A 16,840-nucleotide genomic window follows, 5' to 3' on the forward strand; every position below is an offset into this window, starting at 1 on the left:
CAAACAGGTCACTACAGTGTCCTTTATTTGGTTTAAATATAAAAAGAGTATAATCCCTCAGTTACAGGGACATTAGGTATAATTCAAAACCTAGAGAGTTAAGGAAAAATAAAAAGGATGCATAATGAAAATTACTTGTACACAAACTTAGCAGAGGAAAACAAAAAATTGCAATCAAAACAGCTACAATAAACATGAGAAGACAGATAGGTCTGTTATGCATTATGATCAATTTGAAGAAGAAAACAGACAGCTTTTAGCTTCTAAAAAGTATCCAGTCATAGCTTTCCACAGGGCTTCCTTGAGCTCCTGATTCCTCAGGCTGTAGATAAGGGGGTTCAGTGTTGGAGGCACCACCAAATACAGAACTGCCACCACCAGGTCCAGGGATGGGTATGAGATGATGGGAGGCTTCAGGTAGGCAAATGTGCCAGTGGTGAGAAACAGGGAGACCACGACCAGGTGAGGGAGGCATGTGGAAAAGGCTTTGTGCCGTCCCTGCTCCGAGGGGATCCTCAGCACAGCCCTGAAGATCTGCACATAGGAGAAAACAATGAAAATGAAACAGCCGAAACCTGAAGAGATACTAATCACAAGAAGCCCAAATTCCCTGAGGTAGCAGTTTGAGCAGGAGAGCTTGAGGATGTGGGGGATTTCACAGAAGAACTGGCTCAGGGCATTGCCCTGGCACAGGGGCAGGGAAAATGTATTGGCTGTGTGCAGCAGAGCATTGAGAAAGCCACTGGCCCAGGCAGCTGCTGCCATGTGGGCACAAGCTCTGCTGCCCAGGAGGGTCCCGTAGTGCAGGGGTTTGCAGATGGCAACGTAGCGGTCGTAGCACATGATGGTGAGGAGAGAAAACTCGCTTGTGACAAAGAACATAAAGACCTGGGCAACACAACCGATGTAGGAGATGGTCCTGGTGTTCCAGAGGGAGTTGTGCATGGCCTTGGGGACAGTGGTGCAGATGGAGCCCAGGTCTGTGAGGGACAGGTTGAGCAGGAAGAAGTGCATGGGGGTGTGCAGGTGGTGGTCAGAGGCTACGGCGCTGATGATGAGGCCGTTGCCCAGGAGGGCAGCCAGGGAGATGCCCAGGAAGAGCCACAAGAGCAGGAGCTGCAGCTGCCGCGTGTCTGCCAATGGCAGGAGGAGGAAGTGGCTGATGGAGCTGCTGTTGGACATTTGTTGCCTCTGGGCATGGGGACCTGTTCATGGAGAAAATAACAGTGACAAGTCATGGGAGAAGTCTCTGAGAAAAATCAAAACTATTTCCCAATACTCCTCTCCCTCCTGCACACACTCACATTTTTTCCTTTTTTTAGTAAACTTTGCTTCAGCTCCATGACTGAAGCCCTGCTTGGTGCTCACTACATTTCCCATGGTGAGCAGACCCTCTGCCCACTGGCTGTGAGAACTCAGCCCTGCTTTGCTCCAGTGGGGACAGGGCATGTCCTGATGTTCAGCTGTGTCAGATGAAACTGCTCCTAATGCAAATGTGCTTGTCAGCCTCTGTATTCCCATTTTCTGAGAACAACTGGGATTTCAGAAGGCAGTTTCAGAGGTTTGGCTGTTTTGTTTCTGACTCCCCTCATCTTTCCTGTGAAGTGTTCCTGGATGTCAGAACCCCTCAGTATTTCTGCTGCTTTCAGGTAGAGCAAAGGAGGTTCTGCCAGGCAGGAGGTTTGTCTGTGGCTTAGTGCAGAGTGAGGGGACCTGCTCTGTCCCTCTGCCTTGTTCCAGCTGCCCTGGACTTGCATATTTCTGAGGTGGAGATTGATCACACTGCCACTTTAGATTGAAAAGCCACCAGACATTGTTGAGAACAGATGGATCCATCACAGACCACTACATGTCTCAGCCTGTCTCAAGGTCCCAAGGACACACGTGGCTCATGTCACCAACCCAACAGCATTGCCTGGAATGGGCACAGCACCTCTGTCCCCCTGCACTGGGGCTTTCAGCTGACAGTGTTGTGCTACAAGGATTATTTGCATTCTTGAGGGCAGCTCCCAGCTTGGAAGGAAACCTCAGAAGAGACACAAGTGTCTTAATGATGGGGTCTGACACAGGGAAGAAGATTTTGTTTTCCAGGCAAAAGGACTTCACTGCCCAGACAAGGACAAGTCAGAAGAAAATTGGAATATCTCATTTCAATGGACGAACCTGCCTGGGATGAATGACAGGATGAGTGTTTGTAGCTTGAACTCCCATCACCAGTGAGCCTGACTGAGAGAAGGAGGAAACAACCTCAGTAACAAGGACAAGTTGAGAAACAAGGAAATTCAAAGTGAAGGTGCAGATGGGACAGGCCAGGGTAGAGTTCACTGGACACTCCGAGCAGTGTCACCCTGGGCCAGCTGTGCGACATCCCAGAGCCCAACAGTGCCAGGTAGTTCTTCTCAGCCCCTGTTAAACTTGTCAGAGTTGCCTCTGGAACTGAAACTTCCAGGCATGTGACTTGAGAACTTGATAGAAATCCCTCCTTTGTCCTCCTCCTTGAAGTATCCCCTGGACAATATCCTGGGGTGCAGTGCTCCTGTAAGCAGCCCTGACCCATGAAACTCGCATCTGATAGCAGAAGAAACCTGCCCTGCCCTGCCCTGCCCTGCCCTGCCCTGCCCTGCCCTGCCCTGCCAGGATTTACTGTTTCCACCCACAACCTCTCCCCCAGCACTGAGGGAGCTCCCCAGGCCAGCTGAGAGCTGCCCATGGCAGGTGGCAGAGCTCCTGCCCTGGCACAGCACGCTGGGCTGCAGGACCCTGCTCTGCAGGACACTTTGAGGCAGCCTGGGTGGCACAGCCTGGATTCAAACCCTGCAGCCATCCCTGGGAGAAGGGAACCCTGCTGGGATGTCCCTGGGATGGTGCTTTGCAGCACATCCTCATCTTCAGCAACAGAGACACTGTGATATCCCACATAAGGGACCCCCCAGGCTGTGGGATGTGCAGCATTGGGAGATCTTTCCACAAACTGCACATACATTGCCCTTCATGCACTTACCCTGTGAAAGCCTGGAAAGGTTCCTCTTCCAGTGGATCCTCCTCTCAACTTTCCTCACACCCCAGGCTGTGTGTAACCTCTCTGTCCTGCTTTTCTGCCCTTGGTGGCTGCAGGCAGTGCCCTGAGCCCTGCTGGGCTGTGCACAGGACCTGCTCATCATCAGACCTGTCTCTTTGAAGCTTCCCTTGGTTGCTGCTCTTGGTTGAAGCTTCTCTTGTTTTTCCTTCTGTGCCAGGAGCCCAGCTCAGCTCAGCAGCACAGCAACAGCCCAGGGCATTTAATGACACTCTGGGGAGTGTTGGTGCTGAGTAACTGAACTTTAGTCCCTGAAGAAGGTTCCAGAAATCTCTTGAGAAACCAAAGTTAGATTCAAACTCCAAAGTTTCTTTCCTGTTAATGTGTTCCAGTGAGGGACACAAAGGAGAAAACACCTTCAAGGTCCAGATAGTGCAGAAACCTGAAGGCAGTGATGACAGGTGGGGACAAGCAAGGCAAAGGTGACTCTGATGTTGAGTAAATATGGATGGGTGTCATTATTCCAAAGGGTCAAGTCATGGCCCCCAGCCCCTGGGAAGGAAATTCCTGTCCCTCCCTCCTTGCTCAGGGCTCTTCCTGGGGCACTGGGATGTGGGGAAGTGCAATGCCAAGGGCAGGATGATGGGGTGGCACCTCCCAGGCTGCTGAACAGGGACAAGGAGGGAATGAGGCCCCAGGGCTGCAAGGCTCACTTGTCTCCTCATGCCATCAGGGGCACACACAGCAGCCATGGCCAAAGGCCTGCACAAGTTGGCTCTGTCAGAGCCTTTCAGTTTCTGCACATCCCTGTCTCCTCTCCAGCCCAGACTGTCCTACAGTGTCCATGCCCTGCCCCTTTCCCTGCAGGCTGTTGTCATCCCCCGACTGCCCCACCTGGCTGGCACCTTCCTGCACTGACCTCTCTCCCTCCTCCCTGGCTCTTCCTTGGAATACAAAGCCTTGGGCTGATCCAGACTTTTTCTGGGGGCGTGTTGCCCCACAGCACTGCTCTCAGAGGGGAATTCCTTTCTCCTCATATCCACCCTGAATCTCCCCAGCTGCCCTTGGTGGCATTATTTCTTTCTCATGCTGTTTCTCACTACAAAGGAAAGTTTCACCATCTATGATGGAGAGCACTTCAAGCACTCTCAGTCATCTCCTGTGCTCTACTCAGTCTCCACACCACTGAGCCCTGGGCTTTCAGTCCTTATCTATTGCTCATGTGCTTGAGGCCTCCAAGTGCATTCATGGGCCATCTCTGGTCCCTCTCCACGTGTTTAGCCATGACAATGCAGAGCTGCTTGTCCAAGAAAGATGGAGTGACACTTTTTGCCAAGGGTTGTATTGGCAGAAGAAGGCACAGTACCTGAAACTGACTGAGGGGAGATTTACATTGGATGTCAGGAAGAAATATTTTATATGAAGGTGGAAGGAGCCTGGAATAGGTTGCCCACTATGTGCAAAAACCCGCCCCTGGAGGTGCCCAAGGTTGGGAGCTTTGGGCAACCTGAACTCGTGGAAGGTGTCCCTGGATAATGAAAGGGAAAGTTGGTCGAGAGGCTCTTTCAGGTCTCTTCCAACCCAACCCATTTTATCAGTCTTTCATTTCTATATCTCCAATACCCTCACCACAGTGCTGCAAATATCTGCATACACAATGTCAGCATTTTGATGTGACCCAATCCCCAGAGCTTTATACAAATGAATGAACTGCCATTTTAGAGACATGAATTTCATGGTATTTGGGGGAACCATTCAAAACTCTGAAGTTCCAAAGGAACTAAGAGAAATTTACAACATCTCTGCATGAAAAGCTCACCGAGTACTCTGAGTTGGGCCTGTGGCCTTCAGTGTGTTGGGGCTGCCCTGGGGCTTCTCCTCCAGTGGGATGTGCCCTGGTCATGGAACAGCAAAGGCACTTCCTACCCCAGCAATCTGCATCCTTCTGCATGTCAGGCCCCCACTCACTGTCCCTCACTCTGCTCAGTGTTTGCCTTGGCTCGTGGGTGCACTTGATTAGATCTGCTTGAGTGTTCTGAGGCACAATCCAACACTTATTGCCTTCTGCACCCACAGCATAAGAAATATCACTTGCCCTTTCTATGGGGATGGACCTGATGGATGTTTTTGCATTACTGCTTTTAATTCCCCCTTTTGGAAGATGACATTTTCCCAAGCTGGGTCAAGATGTTGGGATCTTTCACAGTTACCTGAAGTAACTCAGAATCATAGAATGTCCTGAGTTTCAGAGACCTTAAAAGATCATCTAATTCCAACCCCAGTGACATGGACAGGGACACCTTCCACTAGGCCTCATTGCCCAGAGCTCAGTCCAACCTGGCCTTGAACACTCCAGGGATGGGGCAGCCACAGCTTCTCTGGGAAACCTGTGCCAGCTCCTCAGCACCCTCAGAGAGAAGAATTTCTTCCTAGTATCTCATCTGAACCTGCTCTCTGTCAGTGTGAAGCCATTCCCTCTTGTCCTGTCACTCCAGGTCCTTGTAAACAGTCTGTGTCCATCTTTCTTGTTTACTCCCTTTGGGTCCTGGAAGGCCACAATTAGGTCACCCCAAAGGTTCTCTTCTCCAGGCTGAATAATCCGAATTCTCTCAGCCTTTCCCCATGGCAGAGCTGCTCCATCCCTCTGATCATCTTGGTGCCTCCTCTGCACTCATTCCAACAGCCTCCTGTGCTGGGACCCCAGAGCTGGAGGCAGCTCTGCAGGTGGGGCAACATCCACCCATGTGTGTTCCTGCAAGTGCAGTGTGGAACCTCATGGAACCAAAGGGACATTGTGACACCACAGAACCTCATGGAACAAAAGGGACATTGTGACACCACAGAACCTCATGGAACCAAAGGGACATTGTGACACCACAGAACCTCATGGAACCAAAGGGACATTGTGACACCACAGAACCTCATGGAACCAAAGGGACATTGTGACAACACAGAACCTCATGGAACCAAAGGGACATTGTGACACCACAGAACCTCATGGAACTAAAGGGGACATTGTGACACTTCAGATTCTCATAGAACCAAAGGAAATCTGGACCATTTCTGAACGTCAAGGAGTCAATGGGCCACTGTGACACTTGAGGCCTCACCAAACCAAATGGACACAGGGACACCGTGGAACCTCTTGGAGATACGGGGCCACCATGACACTGCAGGGCCTCAGGGAACACAGAGAACACTGAGACTTTTCAGAATCTCATTGAACCAAGGGGCCTTTGTCTTTTGTGGGGCCTCCTGGAACCAGATCAACCCCAGGACATTTTGGAACCTCATGGCATCAAGGTGCCACTGTGGCTCTGCAGAGCCTTATGGACAGTGATGGGATGTTGTACCCTGATCAGGCCCAGAATCTGCTCAGAGAATGCAAACAGTGCAGGCTCTGTGTGCTGAGTTACTGCTGGCACCAAGGTGCTGGTTTGGTGTTGAATTCTGCTAAAACCAGCCTGGTTCACCAAACTGCAAATACACATCCTGCTTTTTGAAACAGGATCTGACAGATAAGCTGCTCACTGGCCTGGAAATACAGGACCTGCAATCCCTCACTGTGTAACTTTAAATCCCAGCCCAACTCTCATATGGCACATCCTTTCACAGACTGCCTTGAAGTGTGTGGAGCTTCTCCCATGAAGAAGGAGGGCTCTTCATGGTCACCGCCCAGGGGTTAAGGGAAGGACAGAGATCTGCCCTCTTTATCTGTGTGGTAAATTACAACAATCCCTGCTGAATGATTGTTTCTTTTTGCTGGCTTTGATACAACTGCTTTAAAAGAATTTTTTGATACAGTGCACTGCACTATTTTAGGCTATAATATACTATACTAGGAGGTTTTTAGCTTTTCCACAGTGTAGTAAATAATTCTGATTTAGATCTTTAATCTGTTCACTTATCTGTTTCTTTCTCTGTCCATTTATCATAATAAATAATACATTAGATATAAGTACATCTGATATGCCATCATTAAAACCTGCAGGAGAAAGTGATTCAATCACATCTCTATAATTCCCTAAATTTTAACCCCAAAGGAAACCTGAGGCTAAGATTGGACCCTGTCACACTCAGGCTCCTCTCTAAGAAGGGTTTAGAAAGCAATGGGGTCCTTTCTGCACCTCATAGCTCAATGAGGTGCCTTCTCTAATAACCTTTGTCTAAGCCTTCCATATTTTCTGTGACACAATGAGATTCCACAAAGTCTCAAGACACCTTTGGTTCCATGGGCTTTCCCAATCTCACTATGGTCCCCTGATTCCATGAAGTTCCACAGAATCTCAGGTTTCTTTTCATTCCATGAGGCCCCACAGAGCCAAAATGGACCCTTCATTCCATGAGGTTCAGCAGTGACACAGTGGTGGTTTCAGAGATGGTGGAGCTTTTTTTTCCCTTTGCAGTTGGAAATAGAATGAGAAAGAAAGAAGGTCACCAAGGACAATGGAGGAGGTGCAGACTGGAAACAGGGAGAAAGGAATTTCTTTCCAAGGTCAGAGGTGTGGTGAAACACATCCCCCAGAAAGAGCATGGATCAGCCCAAGGCTTTATGGAAGGCCAGAGAGGAGGGAGAGATGTCAGTGCAGGAAGGTGCCAGCCAGGTGGGGCAGTCAGGGGGATGACAACAGCCTGCAGGGAAAGGGGCAGGGCTTGGACACCGTAGGACAGCCTGGGCTGGAGAGGAGACAGGGATGTGCAGAAGCTGAAAGGCCCTGCCAGAGCCAACTTGTGCAGGCCTTTGGCCACGGCTGCTGTGTGTGCCACTGATGGCATGAGGAGGCAAGTGACCCTTGCAGCCCCTGGCCCTCATTAACCATAGAATCATAGATTTGATTGGGTTGGAAAAGACCTCCGAGATCATCAGGTCCAACCCTTGGTCCAACTCCAGTCCCTTTACCAGACCATGGCACTCAGTGTCATGTCCAATCTCACTTGAAAAATCTGCAGGGATGGTGAATCAACCCCCTCTCTGGGCAGCCCATACCAATGCCTGAGCACTCTCTCTATAAAGACTTTTTTTCTCATCTCCAATTTAAATTTCCGCTGGCAGAGCTTGAGCCCATCGTGCCCCCTTGTCCTACTGCTGAGTGCCTGGGAGAAGAGACCAACCCCCACCTGGCCACCTGAGGTCACCTCTGAGCCTCCTCTTCTCCAGGCTAAACAACCTGAGCTCCCTCAGCCTCTCCTCACAGGACTTGTGCTCCAGTCCCTTCTCCAGCCTTGTTGCTCTTCTGTACACCCACTGCAGCCCCTCAAGATCTTTCCTGAACTGAGGGGCCCAGAACTGAACACAACACTCAAGTTGTGGCCTCACCAATGCAGAGTCCAGGGGAAGGGTCACTTCCCTGGTCCTGCTGGCCACGCTAGTTTTGCTCCAAGACAGGATCCCATTGGCCTTCTTGGCCCCCTGGGCACACTGTTGGCTCATGTTGAGCTTCCGGTCACTCAGTCCCCCCGGTCCCTCTGCCTGGCTGCTCTCCAGCCACTCTGTGCCCCGCCTGGAGCGCTGCAGGGGGTTGTTGTGGCCAAAGGGCAGGACCCGGCACTTGGCCTTGTTGAACTTCATCCCATTGGAATCAGCCCATCTCTCAAGTCTCTCCAGATCCCTCTGCAGAGCCCTCCTGCCTTCCAGCAGGTCGACACTCCCTCCCAACTTGGTGTCATCAGCAAATTTGCTGATGATGGTCTCAATCCCCTCACCTAAATCATCAATAAAGATGTTGAACAGGACTGGACCCAACACTGACCCCTGGGGAACACCACTGGTGACCGGCCACCACCTGGATGACTCCTTGTCCCTGTTCAGCAGCCTGGGAGATGCCACCCCATCATCCTGCCCCTGGCTTTTCACATCTCCACATCCCCACATCCCAGTGCCCCACGAAGAGCCCTGAGGAATGAGGGAGGAACAGGATCTGCCTTCCCAGGGGCTGGGTGGCATGGCTGTGATATTTCCTTTACAAGGTCAAGGCTTAGACCTCTCGATTAGTTAAACACATCTGTGTTTATTCAACATCAGAGCCAACTTTACTTTGCTTGTCCCACCTTCCATCACTACCTCCAGTTTTCTACTCTAACTGAATGCTGGGGACATTTTCTCCATTGTGTCCCTCAGTGGGACCCATTAAATCTACAAGAAACTTTGCAGTTCAAAGAAGACTTTCTATTCTTGAGAGGTTTTCTCAAGTTCCACTCAGGGCCTGGTGTTCAGGGATTAAGCACGAAATTCCCCCCAGGGGCTGTTGCTGTGCTGCTGAGCTGGGCCGGGCTCCTGGCACACAGGGAGCTCCTGGCAAGCGGGCAGTGCTACAGAGAGACAGCTCTGCCCAGGAGCAGCTCCTGTGCACAGCCCAGCAGGGCTCAGGGCACTGCCTGCAGACACCCAGGGCACAGGAGAGAAGTAAGACACTGATGAGAGGCTTTGTGGAGTGTCAGAATGCTGAGAGTTCACTGATGGAATCACCTGAACAGTCCTTAACACAGTAAGTCTCTGGGTTCAGGGCGATACAGGAGTGTGCTGGAGGGCTCTCCCAGAGCTCACACATGTTGCTGCAGCTCACATTTGGCAGGATGGCTCTCAGGGTTCCTTTTTGTGGAGGAGGACATGCTCCAGAGCAAGGACAACCTGTGGCATCATCAGAGAGACACAGCATGAAATCTTTCTTCTGGGGATGGCAGAAGGGTGGGAAGGTGGGTGCTTAGCCAGGGTTGCCCAGGGCTTCTCTGTCCGAGCAGGGTCCCTTCATTCAGGGGACTGAGTGTCAGGGCAGGGGCTCTGCTGCTGCCAGGGGCACTCTCAGCCTTCCTGGGGATCTCCCAGGGTGCTCCAGGGATAAGATCTGGGTGAAGGTGTGACACCTGTCAGGGCAGGGTCCTTCTGCAGGTGAATGGGTGCAGTGGGGTCAGAGCTGCTCACAGCTCCAGATCACCCAAGGTTACTTTAATAAAGAAATAAAGACATCAAGGCAGCATTAACCTGAAGGGAGAGTCTGTGCTTTGAGTGTTCCACTCTCCTTGGGCTGGGGGGGCAGATGGAGATGGCAATTTATTTTTCTTCTCATATGAAGGCACTGAGATTCCATTTCTCATGAATTTCTGAGCTTCTTCCAAACCCCAGCACAGCCAGAACTGCCTCTGGGCATTGCCCTGTGCTGGGAGGGCTCTACAGGGCAGAGCTGAGCACCCAGGGCTGGGATGGGCTTTGGGAGCACTGCCAGGGCACAGCCCTGGGCACAGGGAAGCAGCTGCTGGCAGGGACATCTCCAGGGAGCAGAGCCCTGGGCAGGGAGTGAGAGGGAGTTGCTGCTGAAATGCCGTGGCAGGGCAGTTAGGGCAGCTCTGGCCATCTCCTACTCTGCTGATTTTTTCCCAGAAGAAGCCCCTGATCTCCTCCAATAGCCAGGAGAGCCTCTACCTCAAAGGCCATGGGGTCAGGGGCATCTCTTGACACACAGAGCCCTGATGAGGGGAAACTCCCTTTGCCCATCTACTTGTCCCTGTGGGGTCTCCAGAGGAGTGGGGCACAATTTCCCCATTTCTCCTCCTCTTCATGTTGCCTTTGTTTCCAACTCAGGTGGGAGCTCCAGGCAATGGGTCTACAGGACTCTCCACTGAGGATGTAACACCTCTGGGACATTCAACTCTTTCCCTGGATGATCCTGCTGTGCTGCAGGCTGCCTTCCTGAAGGGCACAGCTGTGCCACTGCAGCTCTGTGTTCCCCACAGCCCCTCAGCACCGAGGCCATGGCAGTGGGGCTGCAAGGTGTGTGCAGGCAGCTGCAATGAGCCCTGTGTGCCCCTGGCTGGGAGGGGAGAGCTGAGATCTGCCTTGGGTAGGATGAGACAGGATGAGGAGTTTGGAGATGTGCACTTGCAAACTGAAGTCACCAGCTCTCAGCAGTGTGCAGCTTCTCCTCATGAGAACACTTGAGTGCCTTTGCCCTGCAGGTCAAAGAGGTGACAGCCTTGGGCAGCTGAGAGCAGGGCTGATGGACACACTGTCTGCCCCACACTGCAGGAATGGACGATCCCTTTGATTCACAGGACCTGCCAGGTTTCTCTTAGACATGAGTATAAATGCAAAGGATTTGTGCCTTAAAAACTCCACTCCCTGTGGTGGAGCAACTGGAAGGAAACAAAAAACAACTATGAGTCCACAGCTGTCCTGTGCAGTCATTTGAACTGTGAGTGACAAGGCTGAGAAGCTGTTTAGTGCCATGAATGAGTTTAAAAAAACATCACTCCCAGTTCCTATTTATTTATCTGCTGTTGTAGAGTACAACTGATTCCTGCAGAAAATCAGCAGAGCTCGTTATTCCTTAGAGCTTTCTGAGCCAGGCCTCTCCAGAAGTTCTAAAATGACCAGCCAAAGAATTCTTGAGAATGAGAAGAGGTGATTTAAAGGGTTTACATGAGGACAGGCATAGGTTTTTTTTCAGAGACATCTACAGTAACTTGTTACTGCTTTTTCTGCTTGGACAGGTGCCAATACCCAGAGACAGCAAATGTCCAACAGCAGCTCCATCAGCCACTTCCTCCTCCTGCCATTGGCAGACACGCGGCAGCTGCAGCTCCTGCACTTGTGGCTCTTCCTGGGCATCTCCCTGGCTGCCCTCCTGGGCAACGGCCTCATCATCAGCGCCGTAGCCTCTGACCACCACCTGCACACCCCCATGCACTTCTTCCTGCTCAACCTGTCCCTCACAGACCTGGGCTCCATCTGCACCACTGTCCCCAAAGCCATGCACAATTCCCTCTGGGACACCAGGTACATCTCCTACATGGGATGTGCTGCACAGCTCTTTTTTCTCGTCTTCTTCATCACAACAGAGTATTCCCTTCTCACCATCATGTGCTACGACCGCTACGTTGCCATCTGCAAACCCCTGCACTACGGGACCCTCCTGGGCAGCAGAGCTTGTGCCCACATGGCAGCAGCTGCCTGGGCCACTGTGTTTCTCTATGGTCTGCTGCACACAGCCAATACATTTTCCTTGCCCCTGTGCCATGGCAATGCCCTGGGCCAGTTCTTCTGTGAAATCCCCCAGATCCTCAAGCTCTCCTGCTCAAACTCCTACCTCAGGGAACTCGGGCTCATTGTGGTTAGTGCTTTTCTATTTCTGGGAAGCTTCATTTTCATTGTTTTCTCCTATGTGCAGATCTTCAGGGCTGTGCTGAGGATCCCCTCTGAGCAGGGACGGCACAAAGCCTTTTCCATGTGCCTCCCTCACCTGGTTGTGGTCTCCCTGTTTCTCACCACTGTCTTATTTGCCTACCTAAAGCCCCTTTCTGTCTCCTACCCATCCCTGGACCTGGTGGTGTCAGTTCTCTACTCAGTGGTATCTCCAACATTGAACCCTCTCATCTACAGCCTGAGGAACCAGGAGCTCAAGGATGGTCTGAGGAAAATGATGACTGGATGCTTTGCAGCAGCCAGAGACTCCCTGCTTTGCTTTGCCAATGGCTCATAGTGTATGTCATGAGAGACCAAGGCTGTTCGCATTTATAATTTTACTTTTTTTCCTCCTCCTGATTTTATGTTATTCAAAAAATGTCATTATTCATTCTCTTCCACTTTTTTACCCCCTCCATCTTGTGTGACTAAGCCCAAGGACTGCCCTGGGCATCCCATCATAGGGGCTGTTCCCCACCCTGGATGCTCCTGACCTGGGCTGGGGCTGCACAGGGGGCTGTGGGACCAACTGTGGGGCAGTGGGGCACAAAGGGGTTATAGAGCCTCTACCAGGGGGTGACAGCAAGGCCAGGCACAGACAAGGAATTCCTGGGCATGGCCTGAGCTGTGCACGTGGGACTGTGGGAAAGGCAAAGTTCACCTGGATTTGGTGGCTGCAGGAAAAGTCAAGAGCCAAAAGAGCCTCAGTGGCTGTACTGGAGACCAAGGCTGAAGGAGGGAAATGCTGGGCTGCTGTGGGATGGGGAGGGGGATTTAATTCCAGCAGACACTGCTGTGGTGCTGAGGGACTCCATGGCTTCTCTGCCTGAGTCTTTACTGGAAAGGTCTCTCAGGCCTCTGTGCTCAGGGAAAGCTTGAGGGAGGAGGAGAGCCCATCTTGGCAGGAACCTCCTGCAATGCCAGAGGACAAATGGCAGTGTGTGCCCCTGCAGGGGCCTCCCCTGGCCATGGCACAGGCTGGGAGCTGCCTGGCTGGGAGCAGCCCTGTAAGGCAGCTGTGGGTGGGCAGGAGCTGGGCAGGAGGCAGCCGTGTGCCCTGGCAGCAAGGGAGGCCAGGAGCACCCTGGGCTGTGTGACCAGCACAGCAAGGACGTGGGTCATCCAGGTTGCTGAGGCTGAGGAAAGCTGAGGAAGCAGCTGTGGTATTTATCAATTGCATCATGTTTAATTTTTGTGTCTTGACCATGAAGAAAAACTTTCTGTGGCTCTAAATCTCACTTGTTCCTGGACCCCAAAGAACTCAAACCTGAGGAGTTTTGTTTCCCACTCCAGTGGCACCTCAATCCATACCCAGAGCACAGAGCTCCCTTGTCTCACAGAATCCATGGAAATGGAGGGATTAAGGACACAGGACAGGCTGTGGGGATCAGTTGCAGAGCATGGCCAAGAATCTAAGATGGTTGTGACCCCAGGGCATGACCCATCATTTGACCTTGTTGAACCTCATCCAGCTGGCCTGGGCCCATCAGTCCAGACTGTCCAGACTCCTCTGCAGAGCCTTCCTGCCCCTCCAGCAGGTCAGCAATCCTACCGACTTGGTGTCATCTGCGAATTGGCTGAGGGTGCCCTCAATGCCCTCGTCCAGATCACTGATGAAGATGTTTAACTGAACTGACCCCAATACTGAGCCCTGGGTACACCATTGGACGTAACTCCATTCCCCACCACTCCCTGGGCCTGTTCATCAAAATAGATTTTTCCCCACTGAACAGGTGTTGCAAAGGATATTTGAGAAAGTTCCTGTAACTCCAGAATATTTGGGATAAGTGCATATTTAGCTCTGCACTATAGACCATTTTGTTCACTTTCTCTCTTTTCCTCCCTCTGTGGATTGAGGGATCTTGTGACCTCAGTGTGTGACTGGCTGTGTGCAAAGAGCAAATATGGACAGAATCTGGGGCAGGGAGTGTTTGGGGGGACCTTGGGATCTGTGCTTCACACAGAACATGTTTGCCATTGGTCTAAGACTACCTACTGCAGAAAGTGGACTTCAGTGGAGGCAATGTGGACTTTATACAGAGCAGAGCAATGAGTTGTGTTTTCTACTGAGCTGTGCCTTCTTTTGGTTTTGTTTGCTGACAATAAATGAACATCCCTCTGTGTCTCATGCAGCTCTTCCTTCAGTAAAGCAGGTGGGAGTTGGTGCCAAGGAGCTGAAACCTGCAGGTCCAGCCTTTGCTGGAGGAAACTCAGATTTGCACAAGGCTGCTTTCAGTCCCAGGGGTCTGATGAGGGAATGGTGGGGTGGGGAGTAGGGATAAAGTCTGTTTGACTGTCAGACAAAAAGGATCTTGATTTTCATATCAATTCAGACTGCATTAGAAGGTTCTCAGGATCAATATCAATTAGGGATTGCTGATATTAATGTATAAACAGGAAAAATTAAACAGACCACAAAAAACATTTTTGCTATTTTTTATTTTAATATAAGATATTCACTTTGAATATGCTTCTGAGATCTGTTTAATTAACCACAGAAGACTTGAAAATTTAAAAGTAAATTATTGTCAGGGGCTTTTCTGGTTAGGATATCATCACTGAAAAGAGACCATGGAGAGAACGAGCAGACAAGGAGACCCTTCCTGGTGCTGGAGAAGAATATCAATTAGAGATTGCTGCTATTAGTGTATAAAGAGGGAAAAAAGTAAAAAGGATAAAAATAAATCTTTCTTAATTTTTCCTGTCACTGTAATACACTCCCTTTGAATACACTTCTGAAATGTGTCTAATTAAGCACAAAAAACTGAAGACTTAATGGTAAAATATTCTAAGAGGCTTATCTTGTTAGAGTGTTTTGCATGTTAATGAGCCCTCTGGCACTGAATTCCTGAACTGAAGTTGTGAAAACTGAGCCAGCCTTTAGAAAAGTAAAATTCTTTAGCAAACCTCCAGGTTCCTGAGGATGTCAGCAAGCCCCACTCAGGCCAGCACTGAAAAGAGACCCTGAGGGAATGAGCAGACAAGGAGACCCTCCCTGGGGGCTGGGGAAGCAGCAACTCAGAGTCACTGGTACAGGTGGAAAATGGACTGTGGAATGTGGCTGTGAAAGCCCTGGATGAGCTTTGCCAAGCAGGACAGCCAAGCCCTGCCACCCATCCCCTGGGAATGGGGCTCTGTTCCCTCACAGGATGCTCATGGCTCTCCAGGGAGAGAGTGAGGGGTGTGGAATGGGGAGTGCAGGAGAGCAGTAGGACACCTCCAGAGCTCTGTGGGGTGGGTGAGGAGGCAACAAGCCCTGGGGCTGTAAGGAACTGGTGTCTTCTCATGGTTGTCAAGAACAAGCTCAGGAAACTGCCCTGTTGCAGAAAACCCCAGTGACCAGCCAAAGTGTGGGAGAGCAGGAGGGGGCACAGCAGTGTCCCTTCCACAGCCAGGCATCAGGGACACACCTGAAGGACCAGCAGAGCAGGGTCTGGGCTGTGTCTTTGCTGGACACCCTGGGCAAGGGGCCCCAGGGCAGCTGTCACAGCTCAGCCCCTGCAAACACCATTCCCAGCACTGGCCTCTCACCCAGCCCTGACAGGCTGTTTGTCCTTCCAAGGGGACACCAAATGAGCAGCTCACAAGGCCACACTGCCATTGTACAGAGGAGACTTCAGCATGCACAGGGTGTGTGGGGGGAGATGAACCCAAGAGAGCACAAACACCATCAGCTAATCCTGGAGGTGCTGGGAAGGGCTGTGGGACACGCAGTGTCTGGAGGTCACTTCCCTCTGGGACTGACATCCCCTGGGAAACCCCCTGGATGCAGCCCTGGGATGTGTTTCTGTGCACAGACCTCCCTGTGTCCATCCCTCAGGCCATGGGGCATCTCAGACAGGGGCAGAGCAGGTGACACCCCGCAGGGCTGAGGTGCCTCCAGCCCCTGGCAGTGGCAGCAGGAGCCCATGGAGAGACTGTGACTCCTGTAATGATCTCCCTATGGGTGTGAAAGGGAAAGACTCTGTCTCTGATCACCCTTGGGTGCATGAGGACTCCACAAGCCCAGCTCAGAGGTGGATGCCTTACTGGACCTCAGCATTTCTGTGAGTGACTCCAGGAACAAACCCCATGGGCCCAGTGAGATTCATCACAGTGGCCTTGGGCAGCTCAAGTGTCCCTAAATTGCCACATCACCCTTGCCTGTGATTCTGGATTGTGCTCTCAAAAGGGCCAGAGCAATCAGAGAGGTTCAGGGGTCCTTGGAAAAGGCAGATGCCATCCCCATCTTCAAGGAGGGCAAAATGAGGACTGGGAGAATTACAGGCTGCCCACCCAGCCCCTCTATCACTGCCCTTCCCAGACGGACAGGGGAGAGAGAACAAGATGGAAAATGACTCATGGATTGGGATAAGGCACTTTATTAAATCAAAAGCCACAGTTTGAGTGCACAAGTGGAGAGGAAAATCACCAGGTTTATTCTCTACATCCCATCAGCAGAGATGCCTGGCCCCCTCCCAGGAAGTCAGGCTTTGGCACATGGGGTGGCTGATCAGCAGGCAAATATTGTAAACAATGAAAACCCCCATTCCTCCTCATTTCCTCAGCTTTGATACCTGAGCTGATGTCACATGGTCTGGAATATCCCTTTGGTCAGTCTGGCTCCGCTGGCCTGGCTGTGTCCCCTCCCAGGATCTTGCCCTCGACTG

The 16,840-nt window shown here is 51.4% G+C and overlaps 2 protein-coding genes across 2 annotated transcripts; one reads left to right on the top strand and one right to left on the bottom strand.

Moving 5' to 3' along the window:
* Positions 1-228: 228 nt before the first annotated feature.
* Positions 229-1,254, bottom strand: LOC139684083 (olfactory receptor 14I1-like). The gene has a single exon (XM_071579683.1). The coding sequence runs from the start codon at positions 1,180-1,182 to the stop codon at positions 229-231; it is 954 nt and encodes a 317-aa protein (XP_071435784.1). The 5' UTR covers positions 1,183-1,254.
* Positions 1,255-11,523: 10,269 nt separating this feature from the next.
* LOC139684084 (olfactory receptor 14A16-like) lies at positions 11,524-12,489 on the top strand. Its single transcript, XM_071579686.1, has one exon. It carries the CDS (start codon positions 11,524-11,526, stop codon positions 12,487-12,489), a length of 966 nt encoding a protein of 321 aa, XP_071435787.1.
* The last annotated feature ends 4,351 nt before the right edge of the window (positions 12,490-16,840 follow it).

This window comes from Pithys albifrons, chromosome 31 (genome assembly GCF_047495875.1).
Source record: "Pithys albifrons albifrons isolate INPA30051 chromosome 31, PitAlb_v1, whole genome shotgun sequence".
NCBI lineage: Eukaryota > Metazoa > Chordata > Aves > Passeriformes > Thamnophilidae > Pithys > Pithys albifrons.